At 38.1% G+C, this 17,826-nt stretch overlaps 2 protein-coding genes across 4 annotated transcripts in view; one reads left to right on the top strand and one right to left on the bottom strand.

Annotated features, from left to right (window-relative positions):
* CHPT1 (choline phosphotransferase 1) overlaps positions 1-15,302 on the top strand; it is a 32,653-nt gene extending 17,351 nt beyond the window's left edge. The window contains exons 7-9 of one of the 3 annotated variants that reach the window (XM_074901979.1): positions 1,668-1,793; positions 2,262-2,372; positions 5,696-5,876. In XM_074901979.1, coding sequence (XP_074758080.1) covers positions 1,668-1,793; positions 2,262-2,372; positions 5,696-5,740 — 282 coding nt within the window. In that variant the 3' untranslated portion in view covers positions 5,741-5,876. Of the gene's footprint in view, positions 1-1,667; positions 1,794-2,261; positions 2,373-5,695; positions 5,878-15,018 lie in introns of those variants that run through there. The other 2 variants (XM_074901977.1, XM_074901978.1) reach the window with 2 other exon arrangements.
* Positions 2,402-15,567, bottom strand: SYCP3 (synaptonemal complex protein 3). Its single transcript, XM_074901980.1, has 8 exons — positions 15,435-15,567; positions 14,194-14,269; positions 13,200-13,234; positions 10,717-10,834; positions 9,590-9,689; positions 8,687-8,785; positions 5,920-6,024; positions 2,402-5,775 (listed from the first exon to the last, which is right to left on the bottom strand). The coding sequence occupies exons 1-8, from the start codon at positions 15,562-15,564 to the stop codon at positions 5,722-5,724; spliced, it is 717 nt and encodes a 238-aa protein (XP_074758081.1). The 5' UTR covers positions 15,565-15,567; the 3' UTR covers positions 2,402-5,721.
* Positions 15,568-17,826: the final 2,259 nt, after the last annotated feature.

The raw sequence follows: 17,826 nt of genomic DNA, 5'->3' as shown, positions 1-17,826 counted from the left end.
TAATCCAACCAGCTGATTTTTTTTTTTCCCAGCATGGTATTTTTCAAACACTAGAAAACAGGTATTCTACAGACTTTTTCTTGGTAAACTGGAGTGAGTTAAACCTAGTGAGCTACTAACTTGGTTCAAGAGAGAGAATGCTGATATAAGAAGACTGATCCTCAGGGTTGCACTTGAGGCAGTTCACCTCGTCTGTCAAACATTTGGCTCCCTTGCTCATTCAGAGGACCACTGGGTCCTTGTAACCAGCAGGCATCGCTCTGTGTGTGTCAGCTCAGACACTTCTGAGCAAAGCCTGTTGCCCTCGATGCTTTAGGTGTAGCTTTGAGGATAGTCTGCTCGCAAGGCAAATATGTAAGGGTAGCAGGAAAAGGGTGTTGTGAGTTTAGCTCTCAGTGTTTTGGTACTATTTCAGGAGGCCTTGTCCTTCAGGCGCTCCAGAGTGAGCAAACTGCAGTGAAAGCTTAAGGTGTGACCAGGTGGAGGCCGGAGCCAGGAGCCAGGGGCTGTGTGGTTTGTGTGGGTGTGCCAGAGCTGCCCCGTGGGCACGAACCCTGTGTAGCTGTTGCACATCACGCCAGATGTGAGCCAGGAATTGCTCCCTGCAGCAGATCCCTTCAGCAGGAGAGATGCACCCTTAGCTGGCTTAGAGTGGGAGCCATCGTCAGCTCTCCTCTGGCTGTAAGCCTTTGTGCTCTGCCTTGTTTTTAGACTGGGACACTCGCAGGCTTGTCTGTGGATTTTGCTGTTCAGCGTAGAGTTGAACATGATTTATATTATGCTAAGTGACCACTTTGTTCACAGGAACCTCTCACTACTTTAATCACATTTTCCAAGTGTCCACAGCGCATGGAAACAAGGAAGGACAGGGTGATTTTTTTACATCAAACTTGGCACCTAGACTACTTTTCTTCTGCCATTTTTGAGCTTCCTGGAATGGACTTTTCATATGTCCTTTATTAGGTCTCCAACTTCTCACAAAAAAATTCCCTCTTCTGCCTCTCAATTAAAGGTGGATCAAGATGTGTGGGGCGAAGAGTTTCCTTCCCCCCCACCCCCCCTGTAATCTTTCTTCTCTTGGTCATTCTGTAAAGTGTCTGTGTGTACGTTACTGTCTCTACTAAACAGTGAAAACAAGTCTTGTCACTTAAGCAAAAGCCTAGTTTCTAGTTAGGTTTTGGCTAAGTAAAGCCAAAATTTTCAAGTCAGACTGGTAAACAACATGTCAAGTGAAATACACTTGCATAGTCTTTCCCTTCAATTATAGCACTGAAATCATAGAGTGGGGAACCCATGCGAATAGCTAAAGTGCACTGGTGTAGATGTAACACATTACAGAAGAACACCAAAGGACATGTACATATTTCTCACATAATAAAGTCAAAAAATCCCAACTGGTAATTCAAAATAGCTGTTAAAGTGCTGTGTGCTGACTGAATAATCTGGAAAAAGGTTGGTCCTTGGGAAAGAAACTGTCAGGGAGCAGCAGGCCCTGAAGCATTTGTGAAGCCCTTGGCCTGCCTGCAGATCACTTCCTAAGAACCAGGCCAGCAGGCTGTTGCTGGGTAAGGATGGCACGCTCTTCCCTAACAAAGGTGCAGGTTTTCTGGTAGTCACATTGATGTTTCAGAGGTGTATGTGTGTCTCTTTTTTTTTTTTAAACATAGGTGGCTCACATGACAAAAAGTGAAATCTGTCTTCAGGACACTGCATTTATTGGGCCAGGACTTCTGTTTTTGGACCAGTACTTCAACAGTTTTATTGATGAATATATTGTTCTATGGATAGCATTGGTAAGCATTTTGTTTCATACTTGTCATTTGGAGCGTACTTAAAGAAATGGATTGAGAAGTGTCCCTGTCATTCTGCTCTGCCATTTCTGACTTGCTGAGTTTTCAGCTGTCCCTGCAGAGCGAGTGCCCAGGTACCATGTAGACACATATTCTGGGAGCTGACTGACTTTCTTTCCTTGGAAAGTAAATTTACAGAGCTCTCTGCTTATGCTTTAGTCCAGGTGGATTGTTTAAAGTTATTCTGTGAACTGCAGACTAACAGTCTTTGTTTATCAGACTTTTTAAGTGTTTAGTGCTGTTTGGTTTTTTGGGTTTTGGGTAGGGTTTTTTTTCTAAACTAGACCACTCTATATCTTAAAATGCTTGTTAAACTTGTCATTGGATAGACTGTGATTAAAGTATAGCTGAATTTATAGTAGGGACAATTTAAAAATTTTTTTTAACCTGTTCTGTTTTGTTCTTTTGAAGTTCATATCCTTGTTTGATATGCTGAGATATGCCACTGGTGTATGCCTACAGATTGCTGCTCATCTTCATATACATGTCTTCAGAATTTCATCTCATCAAGCTCCTGAACAGGTTCAAAACCATAATGACTGATTAAATAGGTCAAGGACAAGAGAAGAAGCAGTTAGGGGAATGCTGAATGAAGCAGCCTCTCTCTTTTTGGGAAGACAGATTAAGCTTTTCAAGAAAATAGTTTTATGAGAACACTCCTCTATCCCAGAGATTACCAGATGTTAGAATTACTAAATACAAAGTCCTGCAGCTTCTGTTGTGATCAGCCCTTTTGAACCAGGATGTGTTTGCCACAGTGTCCTAGACATTGCAGCTGTTATTTCATACCATGAATACCCCATCTGAGCCTTTTGCAATTTCCTGTTAGGTAACCTTAACTCTGTACTTCTGGTCTGGTGAATCTAGACTGCAAACCAAGGTGCTACCAACCAGAACTGGAAGAGGCATTTCACTTTTTCCCTAGACTAAGTGACTAATCTTTTACATTAGCTTCTAAAGTCGTCTTGGAACTGCTATGAAGTGGTAGTCAGAGGTATCGATTAGTACACCACTGCATTATTAAGACTGGTAAAATGAGGCATCCATGAGGTAAAACTACTCATTAATCTCCGTTCTGGTGTTTCGAAAGAACAAGTTACTGGATCAGTAGGATGAAGGAGGTATAGGTCAGGAAGATTTTCTTCTATTTCAAAATACTGTTATGAGTGCCTTTAGGATTCATGCATTCTCTAGTATCTAAGTACATAACCTACTGTTACTAAATACAATTGTAGCTTGTATTTTCTTTTAAGGACAGTTTCTAGTTTAGTGGTTATAATAAGGTTTGCCTCATTGTACTCCATTATCTACACTATAGGTAGTTGTGTACTTTGAGGACACCAACTTTACCTACTCTAACTTGTATCTGTGAAACTGCACAAGTGAATGACAAAATTCATCGATAAACTTAAATGACTGTGACTGTTTGACTGTGAAAATGGAACCCACCCATATGTAATTCCCTCTGAAGTATATTTGCTATCGCTGTGTTCATCTACCTTATCTGATTTGTCTTGTATCTATCACTGTACTTTATCCAAACAAAACTGCACAGAACTAAAACCTAACGTATAGTGAAACTCTCCAAAACAGAAGTTGGGCCCACTGTCAGCCTCTTTTTTAAGAAACGACCCCCTGGCTAACGGGCTGTTGCTGTCATTAGAGAAAAGCAGAATGAAAGTAGCTTATTATCTGTATGAGCAAATCAGAACTTGAACACAAACCCTGTAAGCTTAAGCTCCTTTAAAGAGGTACTATTTGAATATGATTTTTGTAAAAAGCTATTGAATGTAAGTGTTCGTTACCATTTTTGGATGCTGATATCTAGCTGAGCTGTGAGTTCATGAAGTCCTTCCTGAACTGTACAATAAAGAATGCTATGGTTTGTTTTAAAAATAACTACTGCAGCTTCCTAGCTGCACATTAACTCAAAAAGAATTAATGAGGTGTTTAAGTAATTTTAAAAGTGGTGTATTGTCTGCTAAATTTGGAGGGAATAAAATACCATCTACCACACTCCTGCCTAAGGATACACTGATACACTTGAGGAATAACTGTTACAGTTACTGCCAAAGCACTCTAAGGGACTAGTATCAATTCCATGTGAATCCTACTACTCCTGTTTGGGGCTGGGAAAGACACAGCATCTACTCATGAACTTAGCCTGAACCCAGGCCATGGGCAAATAGAAGAGACGACAGTAAAGACAATTTCAGTTTGTCTTAATACTATAAACAAATTAACCACCTGATGAAGACACAGGCACTTTTTTTAGAGTGAGAAAGTTTGGCTCCCCAGAAGGCTCAAAAATGCCTAGAAGGTGCACATAGTTTTAAGGATATGATTGAGGTATGTGGATGATTGGAAACTAATGCAGAAATCGGTCAGAAAACCAGAAACATGAGGCAAAACTAACAAAACCAGAAACAAGAGGCAATACTACCAACAACTTAGTGTTGAAGACAGGAAGGAAAACCTGTTACTGGTATTTCATAGCATTGTCTAATTATCCTGAGAGGGCTGCAACTCAGCGGCACAGTTACAAATTAATGCAGTTATCTGTTAGCTGCCAGAGGCCCATACTGCCTCATTCTAGCAGGGTAACTCTGTGTTTGTTCCTTGCCCAAATCCTAGCAGATGCCCAACAAAAAGCTCCATACCAGTTGTTTTGTTCAACTTCAGTTGCAGCCTAACAGCTGAAGTTCTGTAAGTAAGCCATCACTAATCTGCCTCCCAGAACTGGAGAACCATCACCAAATGACATGATTTTGAACTAAAAATGCTAGTGAGCTGAGGAGAAGAATCTGTGTGGACTGGTTTTGAAACACACTATTAAGAAAACATCACATTTGTGTGTGTGTGGGTGTGTGGATGGTTTTTGTTTTATCTACTACTGTATGTAAGCATTAAATATGTTAGGAGCTACCTAATTTGTCAAAGTGGATATTCAGGCATAATGGTTTTCTGTAAAAACAAACTGCATGCAAGCTAAGCTGATTGTTTCATTCATGCTGATTTACTATAATGAGATACATGAAAGATAAATGTTTTATCCTTAAAACTTAGGCCTCCCTAAATTGCTAGTCATTTAGAATTCAAAGAGTAATATTCCATCTCAAAAGCCTTGTAATAACTTGTACTAAATAAATGAGCTAGATTACTTCTAGCAGTGGTTTTACAAGGTCTATATACCCCAGAATGCATAATGTTTAATTACGCTTACTTGAACAGATGTCATATAAAGCTGTGATACTCAGCTCATCATTCAACTAAAGAAACCTGCTTTTTGGGCAAATTACAGCAGTTCATAAATCTCTTACTAATACAAAGATACTACAATGCCTAGCCTAACAAAAGAGTAAATTTAATTTACCATAATACACATCATCCAACAATCTTACATGAGCTATGTCATATTCTCTGAACTTTCATAACTGCTGATATGCCGCCAGACTAAATGTTGAAACTATGAAAATCTTAAAAGTCTGCAGCTTGTGAAAAATGCTTCTATTTGCACAATGCACCTGAAGGCCTAAAGTTACGTAAAATCTGGGTAACGCATTTTTTATTATTTCTACCCACTGTTAACAATTTGACATTATAAAATGTGAAACAATTTCAACAGTCCAATCCTACTGAAAGTGAGTATTAAGTAGTTAAATTGGACACAGTAAATGTTTTGGGGTCCATACTGCTCCCCCCCCAAGTAATAATATATGTTCTTAAAACATTATGAGACACAAGATTAGAACAATCCTTGAAAGCATTTAATAGGAACTTTGAAACATTTAAATCTTAACATATTTCTCTATGGCTAATGCCTATACTTGTATCATGTTACGTAGGTAGAAGTTGTTTCTCCATTGAGCCATCAGAATAACATGGACTGAAGAGACTTGCGAACAGTTGCCATCTCCTGCTGTTGCTGTTACAAGAAAAGGAGATAATACTGAACAAATGCCATATCAATATGATTCCTTTCAGCTAATTAAATGAGTGTTAAATGACTTTTCTATAGAATGTTCAATTTTTGTATTTAACTAGACTACTTCGTAGATCTGATACTTACAGTGTCCATCATAATCTTCTTCTGCAACATAGCCATTTCTTTGCGAAGTTCACTTTGTGCACCAGCTAGAAGATTTTCGTTGTTCTTCTCCAGCTCTTCCATGCTCTGAAGTTAAGGATAATCTTAATTCAGAACTGTTCAATGCCAAAGGGTTCATTGAAAACAAACAATTATTCAGACTAGAGTTTAATTTTTACAGCAGCAGTGGTCACTGATACTTGATGAGTTTCATCATGAACTTGACAGACAAATTATACAGGACTTCGTACTCCAGTTTACATTCCTGTTCAAACAATATGGACCCCGTGAAACAATACAGAACCTGTGAAGGAAACAGTCCCCTCCACTCAGCATCTGTGAGGCCTCCACTAGTTATCCTGCATTTCAATAAGAGTTCTACAAGAAAATATTAAAGACATCTGTCAGGCATGATTTAAACCCATTAAATTTCCCTCTCTTTGCACACTTCTCCCCACATAAGCCAATTAAAGCACGCTGGTTATCTTCCCTTTTGTACATACAGTTATGCCTAACTGTGTATGCCCATAGTTGCATTTTCCTTGACTTGTATTTAGTTAAGCTTATCTGAGGCTTAATTTCTACCTATTGATCTATGAGGAGAAAAATCAAAGTAATACTTGCCCTTCTGTTCAGTTTTTCATCTTTGAAATTTGGAAACAGGTATTATTTATTAATGCTTCTGTAATTTCTGACCATCTTAAACTAAGAGTTGCTCTATTTCAGATTTGTTTTTCAAAACTACCAGACATGAAAAAAACCCAAACATGTCATAACTAACTGAAATTTCAAAAAAGGACCAGTTAGGGAGTGAAGAGAAATTAAGGTTTGTCAGAAACTGACTTTAATCCACCTTATGTACCAGTATATACTGAGGTCACCCAGCTGGGAAGCAGCTTGGCAGAAAAGGACCTGGGGGTCCTGGTGGGCACCATGTTCAACATGAGCCAGAATGTGCCCTTGCCACAAAGCAGGGTAATGGTCTCCTGGGCTGCAATAGACCAAAGTGTTTCTAGCAGGTCGAGGGAGGTGATCTTTCCACTCTACCCAGCACTGGTGTGGCCACACCTGGAGTGCTGGGTCCAGTTCTGGGCTCCTCAGTACCAGAGAGACATGGACATACTGGACAGAGCCCAGCAGAGGGCCATGAAGATGATGAAGGGACAGGAGAATTTCTCTTCCAAGGAAAGGCTGAGAGAGCTGAGACTGTTCAGCCTAAAGAGGAGTATTCTCAAGCGGGATCCCATCAATGTGTGTAAATACCTGAAGGGTGGGCGCCAAGAACATGGAGCCAGGCTCTTCTCAGTGGTGCCTCGTGACAGGAGCAGAGGCAATGGGCACAAACTGAAACACAGGAGGTTCCTTCTGAACATCAAGAAACACTTTTTACTGTGAGGCTGATTGAGCACTGGCACAGGTTGCCCAGGGAGGCTGTGGAGTCTCCATCCTTGGAGATAATCAGAAGCCATCTGGATGTAAGTCCTGGGTAACAGACTCTAGGCCGCCCTGCTGTACCTGCTGTGCGATGGACCAGACGACCTCCAGAGGTCCCTTCCAACCTCAGTCCTTCAGCAACTCTGTGGTACTGTGCCTCTGCATTCATTACAAACCCAGTCATCTAGGGTAATTTCATTTTTCTCACAGTTTAGATTTCTAATATCTTATTCAGAAAAATAGCAGGGGAAGGAAATTCTGGGAATAAAGTGTTTTGTTCTTAGTGTAAAATGACAGGGAGGACCTTTTTTCTTTTTAATTTTATTACCAAAAGTCAAATCTGTGAGTCGTTCTAGTCATAATCATTTTTTGTCCACTGTCTAGTATGTTAACTATTTTGTTAAACCCAACAAATCGAAACACACTCTGGTTGATCAGTATGAATCATGTGTTTACAATACATTATCTCTGTAAGCACTGTCAAAAAAATGGTGTTTATAGGGACTCCCATCAAATACAAAAATTATGCATAAAGCAACAGGAACGTTAAGCAGGACCGATCACATAACCATCCAACCGGGCCTGTTTTCACCATAAATCAGTGTATCAATCAGATTCTTCCCACTGATGTTTTAGTGAATGCTTACCTTGAATGCCAGGTTACCGAAAGGAGACCCTTTCTAATGAATGTTGCTTAGGAAGAGATGAAGGGAGTTCTAACTGGGCAATTTTAAGGGAATTACAATTGATTTTCTTTAAGGGTCACTTTCCTTACATGGAGCAGCAACAGCTAGAAAGGTTAATGACAGAAGAAAACAGGTATCTAATTCTCATAACGGGGGATGCACCTGCCAGCAGTAATAAAAGCAGTAAATTGCAGCCTAAGATGTATTTTTAATAGATTGTCAAGTTTCACTTTTTAAAATACTTACCAAAAAGCCAAGGGAATAATTAAGACAAAATCCTGATGATTTAACTGACCTATATAACCTTTAAACTGGTACAAAACTGTTCTGATTATAAAGTATGCTCTGAGGGTTGTGGTTAAATATTTGAAATGAACGAGCCAATCAGATCCCTGTGAGAACACATTTAACTAAATAATTTATTGAACAGATATAATCCATAGCCATATATAGAGAGAACATGCCATGTTCTTAACCAGGGAAAGATACTAACATGAATATTCATGCAAGGCTGTTACTTTCCTTAAATGAACTTTAAATCTCTGTATTTCATAAAGGTTGAATTAATACAGCCTTCTTAAGTGATGCGATAAAGATCAACTGCCTTCTAAGAAGAAGACTTACTGTACCTTTAAGAATTGATCATAGAGTTGCTTAATGGTTTTCAGTCTCTGACTCTGAACTATTCTTGCCTGTTGAAAAACTTTTTGTTGCTGACGAAATATGTTCTGAGGCAAAAGAAAAAAATAATTGCATTAGTTAACCAAAAACACTTGGACAGCAACACCATTGTCATTTATTAGAATCAGAAATGCTGCCTTTGCTGGATATCTAGGTCATGTAATGTAGATCCCTGCCTGGAGAGTTATCCTTGTTCTTATTAATGAAAGCAAGACTGAAGAGTGGATTAAACCCTGAGTCACCTCCTGAGGTCCCTTCCAACCTGAATTAGCCCTGTGAGACCCTGTGAGGATTGCGATCCAAAGCCGTTCTCGAGGGTATCCCAGGGAAGTGTGCTGCCTAGGGAAAAGCAAAACTTGCAAATGTGCTGGGAGTAGCAACATCATGTGTTTACATTCCATTGTTATAGCTCCTACCCCCCTTTTCAGTGATCAAATTCTCACACATTACATGCAAGCATATTTTTAAGCAATGCATGCTAAAAGACAACTACTTTCCTTTACTTCTTTGTTCCCTGAACCCAGAGACTCTGGATGCAGAGAACACCACATATTTTTCTTCTCCGTAAATGGTCTTGGCTTTTCGCAAGCCATATGCTGGCCTAGAGCATCACTTATTACCATTAATAAAATTGCAATAAAGTTTATAAATACAGCCCTCTTCACTTTAATATATACTTAAAACTTAAACATTTGGAGAGCCACCAAACTTGATTTTTTGTTTTTAAACAAAAGGCAAACAATCCTATGTTTGTTTAAACTACATAAAGTGTTTTTACATTTCTTGAGTGTCTAAACAATATTTCCTCTTCATGAAAATACTGTGAAAATGATGCCATGCTGGAAACCCACCGTCAGTTTTTCTTCCTGCTCTTCTGCTTTCTGCACATCTATATCCCATTGCTGAAATAAAGTCAGGAACTGCTGGGAGAACTCATGATTGAGCTTCTGCCTATAAATAGACACTAGACATAAGTATGACAAATGCTAAGAAGAATTACAAGGAAAGCTAAGGTTCAAGAAGACACATGGAGCAGAACAAAAAGAGCTGGCAGAGATAAACAGGCTATTTTGACATCTGGCTGTAACTGAATACAGTGTATTGAAAAACGGAACACATACATAGACACACAAACACTTTCTGAGTGAATGTGATTATATACATATAAGAAGACAGCAACTAACTCGGATTAAAAAAAAAAATTACAAATTTTCTTCCTGACAGTGTCAGGTTTTCTGAGATTTCTATGTTTTTCTAATCCAACTACAGATTTTGGCTTTAACATAAGGGGTTTATAATGAAAAATTGATTAACTCATTCATTAGTTCATTATGCTCTAGTTTCCCTATGTAAACATAAGTTCTGTCAATGCAAGTTTGACATACATATATATAAAACCACCAAGACAGTTACAAATATTACTGATATTCAGTTTTTAGCTGTCTCATTTTTCAGTTTGCTCTACCTGTAGTATCAGATGTAGTAATTAAATATGCCTTAAGAGGCGAGATGAGTGTTATGTAGGGTGAAAATTATTTACTATGTAAAAATAAAAATTATTTTCTGAACCAGAATGGTATAAATGTTTTACTGAACATTTCTCAGTTTTCAGGTAGAAACAGAAAATTCCAGCTGAAGTGGAAAAAATAAAAAATATTGGTTTAAAAGACAAAAATAACGTTAAAGGTCATTTTCCATAAAGATAAAACAAAAGTAAACCCAGCTCTTTAAGGTAGCTTGCTCTCAAAATTCCAAATCTTAAGTTTCTCCATTCAGCAGAGAAAGCACTATGTTAACCACTGCTGTCAGTTTAACCAAGCAGACACAACTGGAGGCAGCAGACACAGAGGACCTGAGCAGGTATGTAACTAGTAGATACACTACTTGCTATTTATCTGCAAGAAGATGGACCAACTATCCAGGCTGACACAAGAGGGAATTTGATTTCACAGGTCTGAAAAACAAGGGTAAATGTTACCTTTGCTCCTGCTGTGTTTTCCAGACATGTTCAATCTTCTGGTTACTGGTTTTGAGTGAGGCTTTTGTATACATTTCTAATCTTTTCCTCTTAGCTAAGAGAGCCTTGTTAATGTCAGCTAAAAATCAAAGAATATTTAGAAATTAAGCATACCGAGATACATTGAGCCTTTTATTAAAAATGCTGATGAGTTACCCTTTGGAGAACTAAATGAAAAGTGTTCTGCTGGAAAGAAGCTGGGCTCCTGGCAGCTGTATGTCCCTCAGCCTGCTGTTGGCAGTGGGGTGTGCTGCTTCCCTAAGCTCCCGTACACCTTAACTGACACCTGGCCTCTGGAGTTGCAACTGCTTGTTGCCCAGCCCCACCAGCTACTCTCACATCTGCTTCGAGTCCCACCTCTCTCAGGGGCCAGACCAAGTAGGACCTACCCCAAGGTGACTCAGCTTTAGCTTCTTTCATTCTGGACAGGATGGAGGTGGGTATGGTGTCAGGCTGGCTCTGAGCAGACACACACAGTGAACTGAAACTGCCCAGCAGTTTGAACTCGGGGTTGCTGCAGTGCTTCCATCACATACATTTAAATCGGTCCCTTATACACTGTCACCATGGGCTTCCCTACTGATCATTATGGTCCAGCACGCACTTCTAACGTATCGCCCATACAATAAGCAGACATACATACTTGAAACACTAGAAGCGCTACCCAGTCAGGTCACACTGTGTATCTTCAAACACTGTATTTGGACATCTCATAGTCTGTAAATTCTACATTCAAAGCTAGAGATACCTTGCACAAACTTGACAGAGTACAGACATCTTGCTCTTTAGTATCTAATGATGTTTTAGTCACACCATCAAAATGCTCATTAGTTTAGCTGCATGACTACAGTGCCAGCTCAGTTTCAAGACCTTCAAGGAAATTAGCTATGCTGACACCTTCTACGTTTTTTAATAGAAAAACCACGTTTCAGAGTAATACTCAAATTACTTAAATTTTAGGAATAAATGAAAGGTAGTATTACTATCACTGTGAACATAGTGAATGAATGAATGACAAACTTTTTCATACTTCGGAGAGACAGTACTTTTTAAAAAGTATTCAAGTTAATAGCAGTTCGTACATTTGTTTCATTTTAATTTACATTTGGAGATTTAAGAAGCCACAGCTTCAGGTTAATACAGCAATTTCTTTTCCTTCTCACTGTAGATTTCAGGAAACATCTGTCAAACCTCTCTAATTTCCTGAGGCATCTGCTACTGGCTAATGCCAAACGTATTAATTTTGAGCAGAGAGCATCCTCTCTCTGATCCATTCATTTTCCTCCCTTCCATCCTATTATTGAACCTTCAATAACAAGCAATCCTAGCTTTTAAACATTGAAATCCTCCTCCTATCTAGAGTGCTAGATCTACAGTAGCATTCTAATATGTTCCTTAACAGCAAAAACACTCAATTCATGGATTAAGGAATTCCTTGACCTCTTTCACCTTAAGATTTACATGCAAGTAATGACTTTTTACAGCATTTTCTTATACACACAATGAAATGTATATATACAGATACAATGAAAGTATTAATCAGACATTGAGTATTTAATACTGTCATTAAGATGGTTTCCCTTCCTTTCGTGGCTTTTCGATGCTTTGTTACACTGTGATGTGTATTATATATTCTTTACAAGTGAAATGTGTTTTTTCTCTAACCTGTCAGCTATCTAGAATTCAGCTGGAAATTAAAACTATAAATAGAGCCATCTGAGGATCTGATTATAGCTAAACTAAATCCAACTAGGTGATGTGCATAAACCCCTCATCACTAGATGACTGGCATTACATACCCTCATTTATTAGCCTTTCTAGAAAGGTGTACTCTTCTTCCTGACTGTTGAAATTCTCTTTTCTACCGATTCCCTGTTCTCTGTATTTCTGAAAGTGGAGTACAGACTACCCTCTAGCTCATTCTGTATCGTAACTACAGTCTACTTCCAAAATTTTTTGTCTAGAATTAGAAATACTTGTTCTATGTAGCTTATATTAACATTTACACACCCCTGATTACTCCCTTCAGTCTCCCCAGTCACTTCTACATCACTGTAACAAAAACCTGAGTAAGAACAACAGCTAATTCATATTGTCCCTTTTCTATACAATGCAATCCTCTTACTACCTCTTAAATCTTAAAATTGAAGCTGATAATCAAAAGCACTCATGCATCCTTCCCTTTTTCCTTTATAATTTACACCAGTATTTACATCTCACTTTATATGCAGTTATTCCCTTATCTTCTTTCCCTTTTGTTCTACTTAGATACAACTTTTTTTCTGAAAACTGTTTGTTGGTTTTTTTTTTTAGAAATGCTGAAAAATGCTACAAAGACTGGTCATTTTATATAAATCTTGAAAGTTATTTTAAGGTAGGGAATTACTACCAATTCTGCAACTTAAACATTCTTTTTTAATTTATTAGAATGGAAATGTACTTACCTCCAAATCTTTCCAGCATATTCTGTACTTCACCCCTACAAAATAGTGTTTAAAATTTTTATTTGCCCATTTTCTGACTTCAAAATAAGACCTTTTGTATATGCTTAAAACTGCTTTTATTCATGTGCCTGTTACTTGTAATTAGTGACAGAGCTGCTGCTGTTCTACAAGATAAAAAATGCACTCCTCCTGTGAGAGGTCTCTTTTTTAGATTTTTTTTTTTTTTTTTTTTTAAATTACTAGAATCTATTAACTTAGTCCTGAGTAAAAAGGTAGTATTAGGCATTTAAAGGGTCTTGATTGAGGTACGACAGTAAATAAAATTGATCATTCCCTATACAAAAAAAACCAAACAGGAAAACACAAAAGGTATTTGGAACATCAAATGAAAACAAGTCCATCACAGTTTGCATGACTGGCACAGTAAATCCAAGACAAATAATATCAAGGTTGTTTTTACAACACCTTTAAGGCAGTGGTACAATAGCTGACAAGTCCAAAAAGGGACATGGTGGGTAAACAAATGTATCTTCAACTCAACAGTTGTAATCTTGCTAAAAACTATTTCAACATACACATACTTCACGCAATAGTTGGATCATTTAAAGTACTGTTAGTATCTTCAAGCAACAGAGATCAGAGGGAAAAGAATTAATGAAATTATCAACAGTTTAGGATAAAACTTAAATCATCTTTTGAAAGAAACAATAATTTTAAGTACTCACATAAATGTATAATTTTTAATGCATATTCAAAAGTATCTACAAAGAAACTGCAGAATTACTCACTTTAAAATGTTATTCTTTTTTACCTACTACTACTGTATTATCTGTCACCTGATTTTTGAATCAAACATTAGAAAAAAACTCCAAGCAAAACAAGTATAGTGAATTAACTGAAATCAGTATCTATTTAGGACTTGATTATTTTGAAAAAAAAACACCAACCAAAAAAAATACACACACCCCCTCCCCCCCAAATCCCCTAACCTTACCCCACATCATCTGGAACCACATGAGTAGTCACCAAAGGTCTTTTCTTTCCATGCTTGTCCATTATCAGTGTTTCACCTTAACACAAATTTCAAAAAGTTTTACAAAAGTATCATATTTTGTGGGAATAATTTGAGTTATGAAAAGTGTAATTACTTTTCTGTAAAGCCACTTCTCTGAACATGTCTCATGGGTCTCAGTTCCCATCCATAACACATGAAGCTAAAACTTTGAATCTGGAATTGACAGATAGTGGTGAATTACTCTGCAAAGGTAGATTTGACCTGGCACTGCCTTAAATTCCCCTAGACTGGTCTCAGCCAGTTTTAGCTTCGCTGTCCACTACTACAGTTACTCCCAATTCACAATATATCAGCAGAAAAGTAAAAATAATCTAAAAATTCAAAAAGATCAATTTGTATTAATCTCATTTGAATGTAAAATAAGTACTGAAATTGTGTACTCTGATCTTTAAAAAAGAAAACTCACAAATAGACCATTATATTTTTCCAGAAAATAAAAATCCTTGCCTGTCAGATTTCTATTTGGGTTTGTGTTTGTGTGTAGGAAATTTAGTCTGAACAAATGAAGAAGGGAAGAAATTAGTACAACAAACGGAGATATAACTGCTGAAAGACAAAAATCCAGAAATTGATTTGTATCAAACTTTACAAAAAACTATCATGTTATGAATGAGAACTGCATTTTAAAGCGAAGTCCACTTTTTTATGACACTCCCTCAAAATTAAACAAGAATCCATCGGTTGACTTCTTTTCTTTTTTCCTCAGCTTTCTCTACTTCTTCCTCTTTCTTTTCTTCTGTTCAGATTCTTCCTGAAGTACTCTTAACCCTGCCAGCATTCAGACTTCAAGTACTGTACCCGACTCAGCACTCCATACAAGCAAGTAGAGCTCTTCTGTTCTATCCTGATCTCACAACTTTATATGCAGCCAGGTGATAGAAGGATATGGCATTAAAATAAGGTAAAAAACAAATATGTAATAAAATCCTACTCTATTAAAGACTCCACCTATAATTTTGAGACATAATAGTGCACTATACAGACCTATTCCATTGTATTCTCTTCTCTTACTGATCAAAAATTATACAATAGGAGTCTAGCTGTCACAAACATTATGAGCCATGCTTACTCAGACACTTGCTAATATGGAAGTGTTTTCATCTCTATTCATAGTCAGAAATATTATAAACTTCACATTAAAAAAATAATAATATAAGCACCTTCTCTAATATCTTCCTCTGATCCACTCAGATCTTTTCTTTCCTCCTGAAAGTCATAGGCAGGTATGGCTTGATTTTCCTGTGCTGTTTTAGCAGCTTTTCCTCCATGCTTTCTTCCCGATGGTGCCATAATGAGATTTTCTTACTGAAACAGTATGCTGTATTTGTTACATAACTTTCCCCACTTCGAAAAGAAACAAGGTGTACATTGACCTGTTACGGACAACTCTGCAACACTCTCTACCTGTAAAGATGTTCAAGCAGTCAAACTATTTTAGTTTTGAGGTAATCCACAGACTATCCACACTACCTATCAGTGGTGTTTTTAAGAACAGGGTAAAAAATAAAATAAAATACCAGGGCTAGTAGGAACTTGATTCTGCTTAAAAAGAATGAAGAAAATAAGGCACTTTTTTAAGCTGCCTGCCTGTTTGGCTTCCATAATGTTTATTATGTATTTTGACATATCCAGTACTGCATTTCCAAAAAGCTATGCCAACATTCTATTTTACAAAATATAGAAATAATAAACCATAAAGAACAATCTGATTCTACAATCCATCCCATACTAGAGACACAAATACATACAACATATGCCATTTTAAAAAATCCTGGACAACTTTAACTTTCTCAATTATTTATAGCTATTATGCCTCTACAATGTATTTGTAAACATTTTACAAATACACTGCCCTCTTAAAAAAAATAATTCATTATTTTAGTAACACTAATGCTTATATATGGATTTTTATAAATATTCAAGGAGTAAAATATCTATTTAGAAGGAAAAAAGTATAGTTGTAATCATTAAACATATGAATGACAAAATAATTTTCTCCTTAGCACTTTATCAACAATAGAAATAATATACAACTACAGCAGGAAATAGCAAGCTACTGAAACCTTGCTGAAATATTTTTCATTATCTTTGATAGCAAGAGGCATGAAGCATTTCAAGTTACATGACATACTTTTAAAAGTAACAGGATTACTTGAAAGATGGAAAGAATACAGAAAAAAATCATCATCTGCCAAGTACCCCGTTTCCAAACTGAGCAAGACATGACTCAGAAGCTGATAAACTTCTCATTCTAGACACAGTTCAACACAGCTAGAAATATCAACAGGTTTTCCACAAGCCAGGGCAAAGATAGATCTGAAAATTAAATTCACACACTGAAAACGAGAACTCCAGTAAAGAGCTTCTGAATTTCCAGGACTGTGAAGTCCCCCCAACACACCTGACTTTCTCATTTCTGTTTTTTGAATTAGTTGTCTATAGCTGTGAAAATATGGGGGTTTTAACACTTACTACATGGATATATACATGATCAGTGACCTACTAAGAAAGGAATACTGCTTTTTAATGCCCGGCTTTTTCTGTGGTTAATACTTCTCTATATAGCATGAATATTTTAGACAAGTTTCCTGAAAAACAAAACCAAAACATCTTTAAATTATTAATTGGAAAATGAAAAGCTCTTGCATTAAAATTATCCTCAAATGAAAGAAAATTCTCAAGACTCATTCTGCTTTCAACTACTGCGGCTGTTGAAAACATCATGTAAAGTACTGGTATGGCATTGGCTGTGCTGCCAAAGTGCTTCAACTTTAAAATGCAAGCATGTATTTCATCTCACATACAAGCAATTTTCTTTGTACTGAAAATCAGTATATCAACCAGAACTTCCCAAGTTCCTTCATTTGCTGTAAAACAATCTTGCCACCTCACAACCCCATACAGCTTTCACCCATGCTGTGTAGCTACCTGCTTTAGCAGATTCCAGTTATCTTCAAACCACCGCTGTGTATTTAATGATTTTTCAGCGGCTCGCCTCCTTTTTTCACCCTGCTCAAAAAGATGTGAAATAAACCAGTATTTGTGTGACTTTACTACACGGGCTTTTCATCACAGGGGCCCACCTGTTTCTTCCTCAGAGCAGCAGGGGAGACTTGGGCCTGCACCACACCACCACCACCACAGGTTTTGGAGGGAAGCCACTGGAGATGTCAGCGGGGCACCGTGGTGTCCTATCCCTGTTCCTTACTCTCCACCCAAACACCCTTCACGCCTCTCCCTCTGCCCTTCGATGGCCTCATTTCCACTCTCACCACCCACCCCCACGCAGCGCCCACCACGGCCGCCGCCGCCTCACACGGACGGGACCCACCAGCGGCAGGGAGTCCAACACCCTCCGGCAGGCAGAAGGAACACTGCTCCGTCCCAACGTCCCCACCCCAACTCGCACCGCAGCACCTCGCAGCCCTCGGGCTCCCCCGCGCCTCTCCCGGCCGAGCAGACCGACCCGCCCGACCGGAGGCGGTGCCGCCTCAGCAGCTCCCTCCCCGCGGAAAAGGCGGGAAAGCCGGCAGGACCCTACAAAAGGGAGGG

This window comes from Athene noctua, chromosome 3 (assembly GCF_965140245.1).
Source record: "Athene noctua chromosome 3, bAthNoc1.hap1.1, whole genome shotgun sequence".
NCBI lineage: Eukaryota > Metazoa > Chordata > Aves > Strigiformes > Strigidae > Athene > Athene noctua.
The sequence above is the reverse complement of the archived record's forward strand: the minus strand, read 5'-3'. Positions and strand labels throughout refer to the sequence as shown.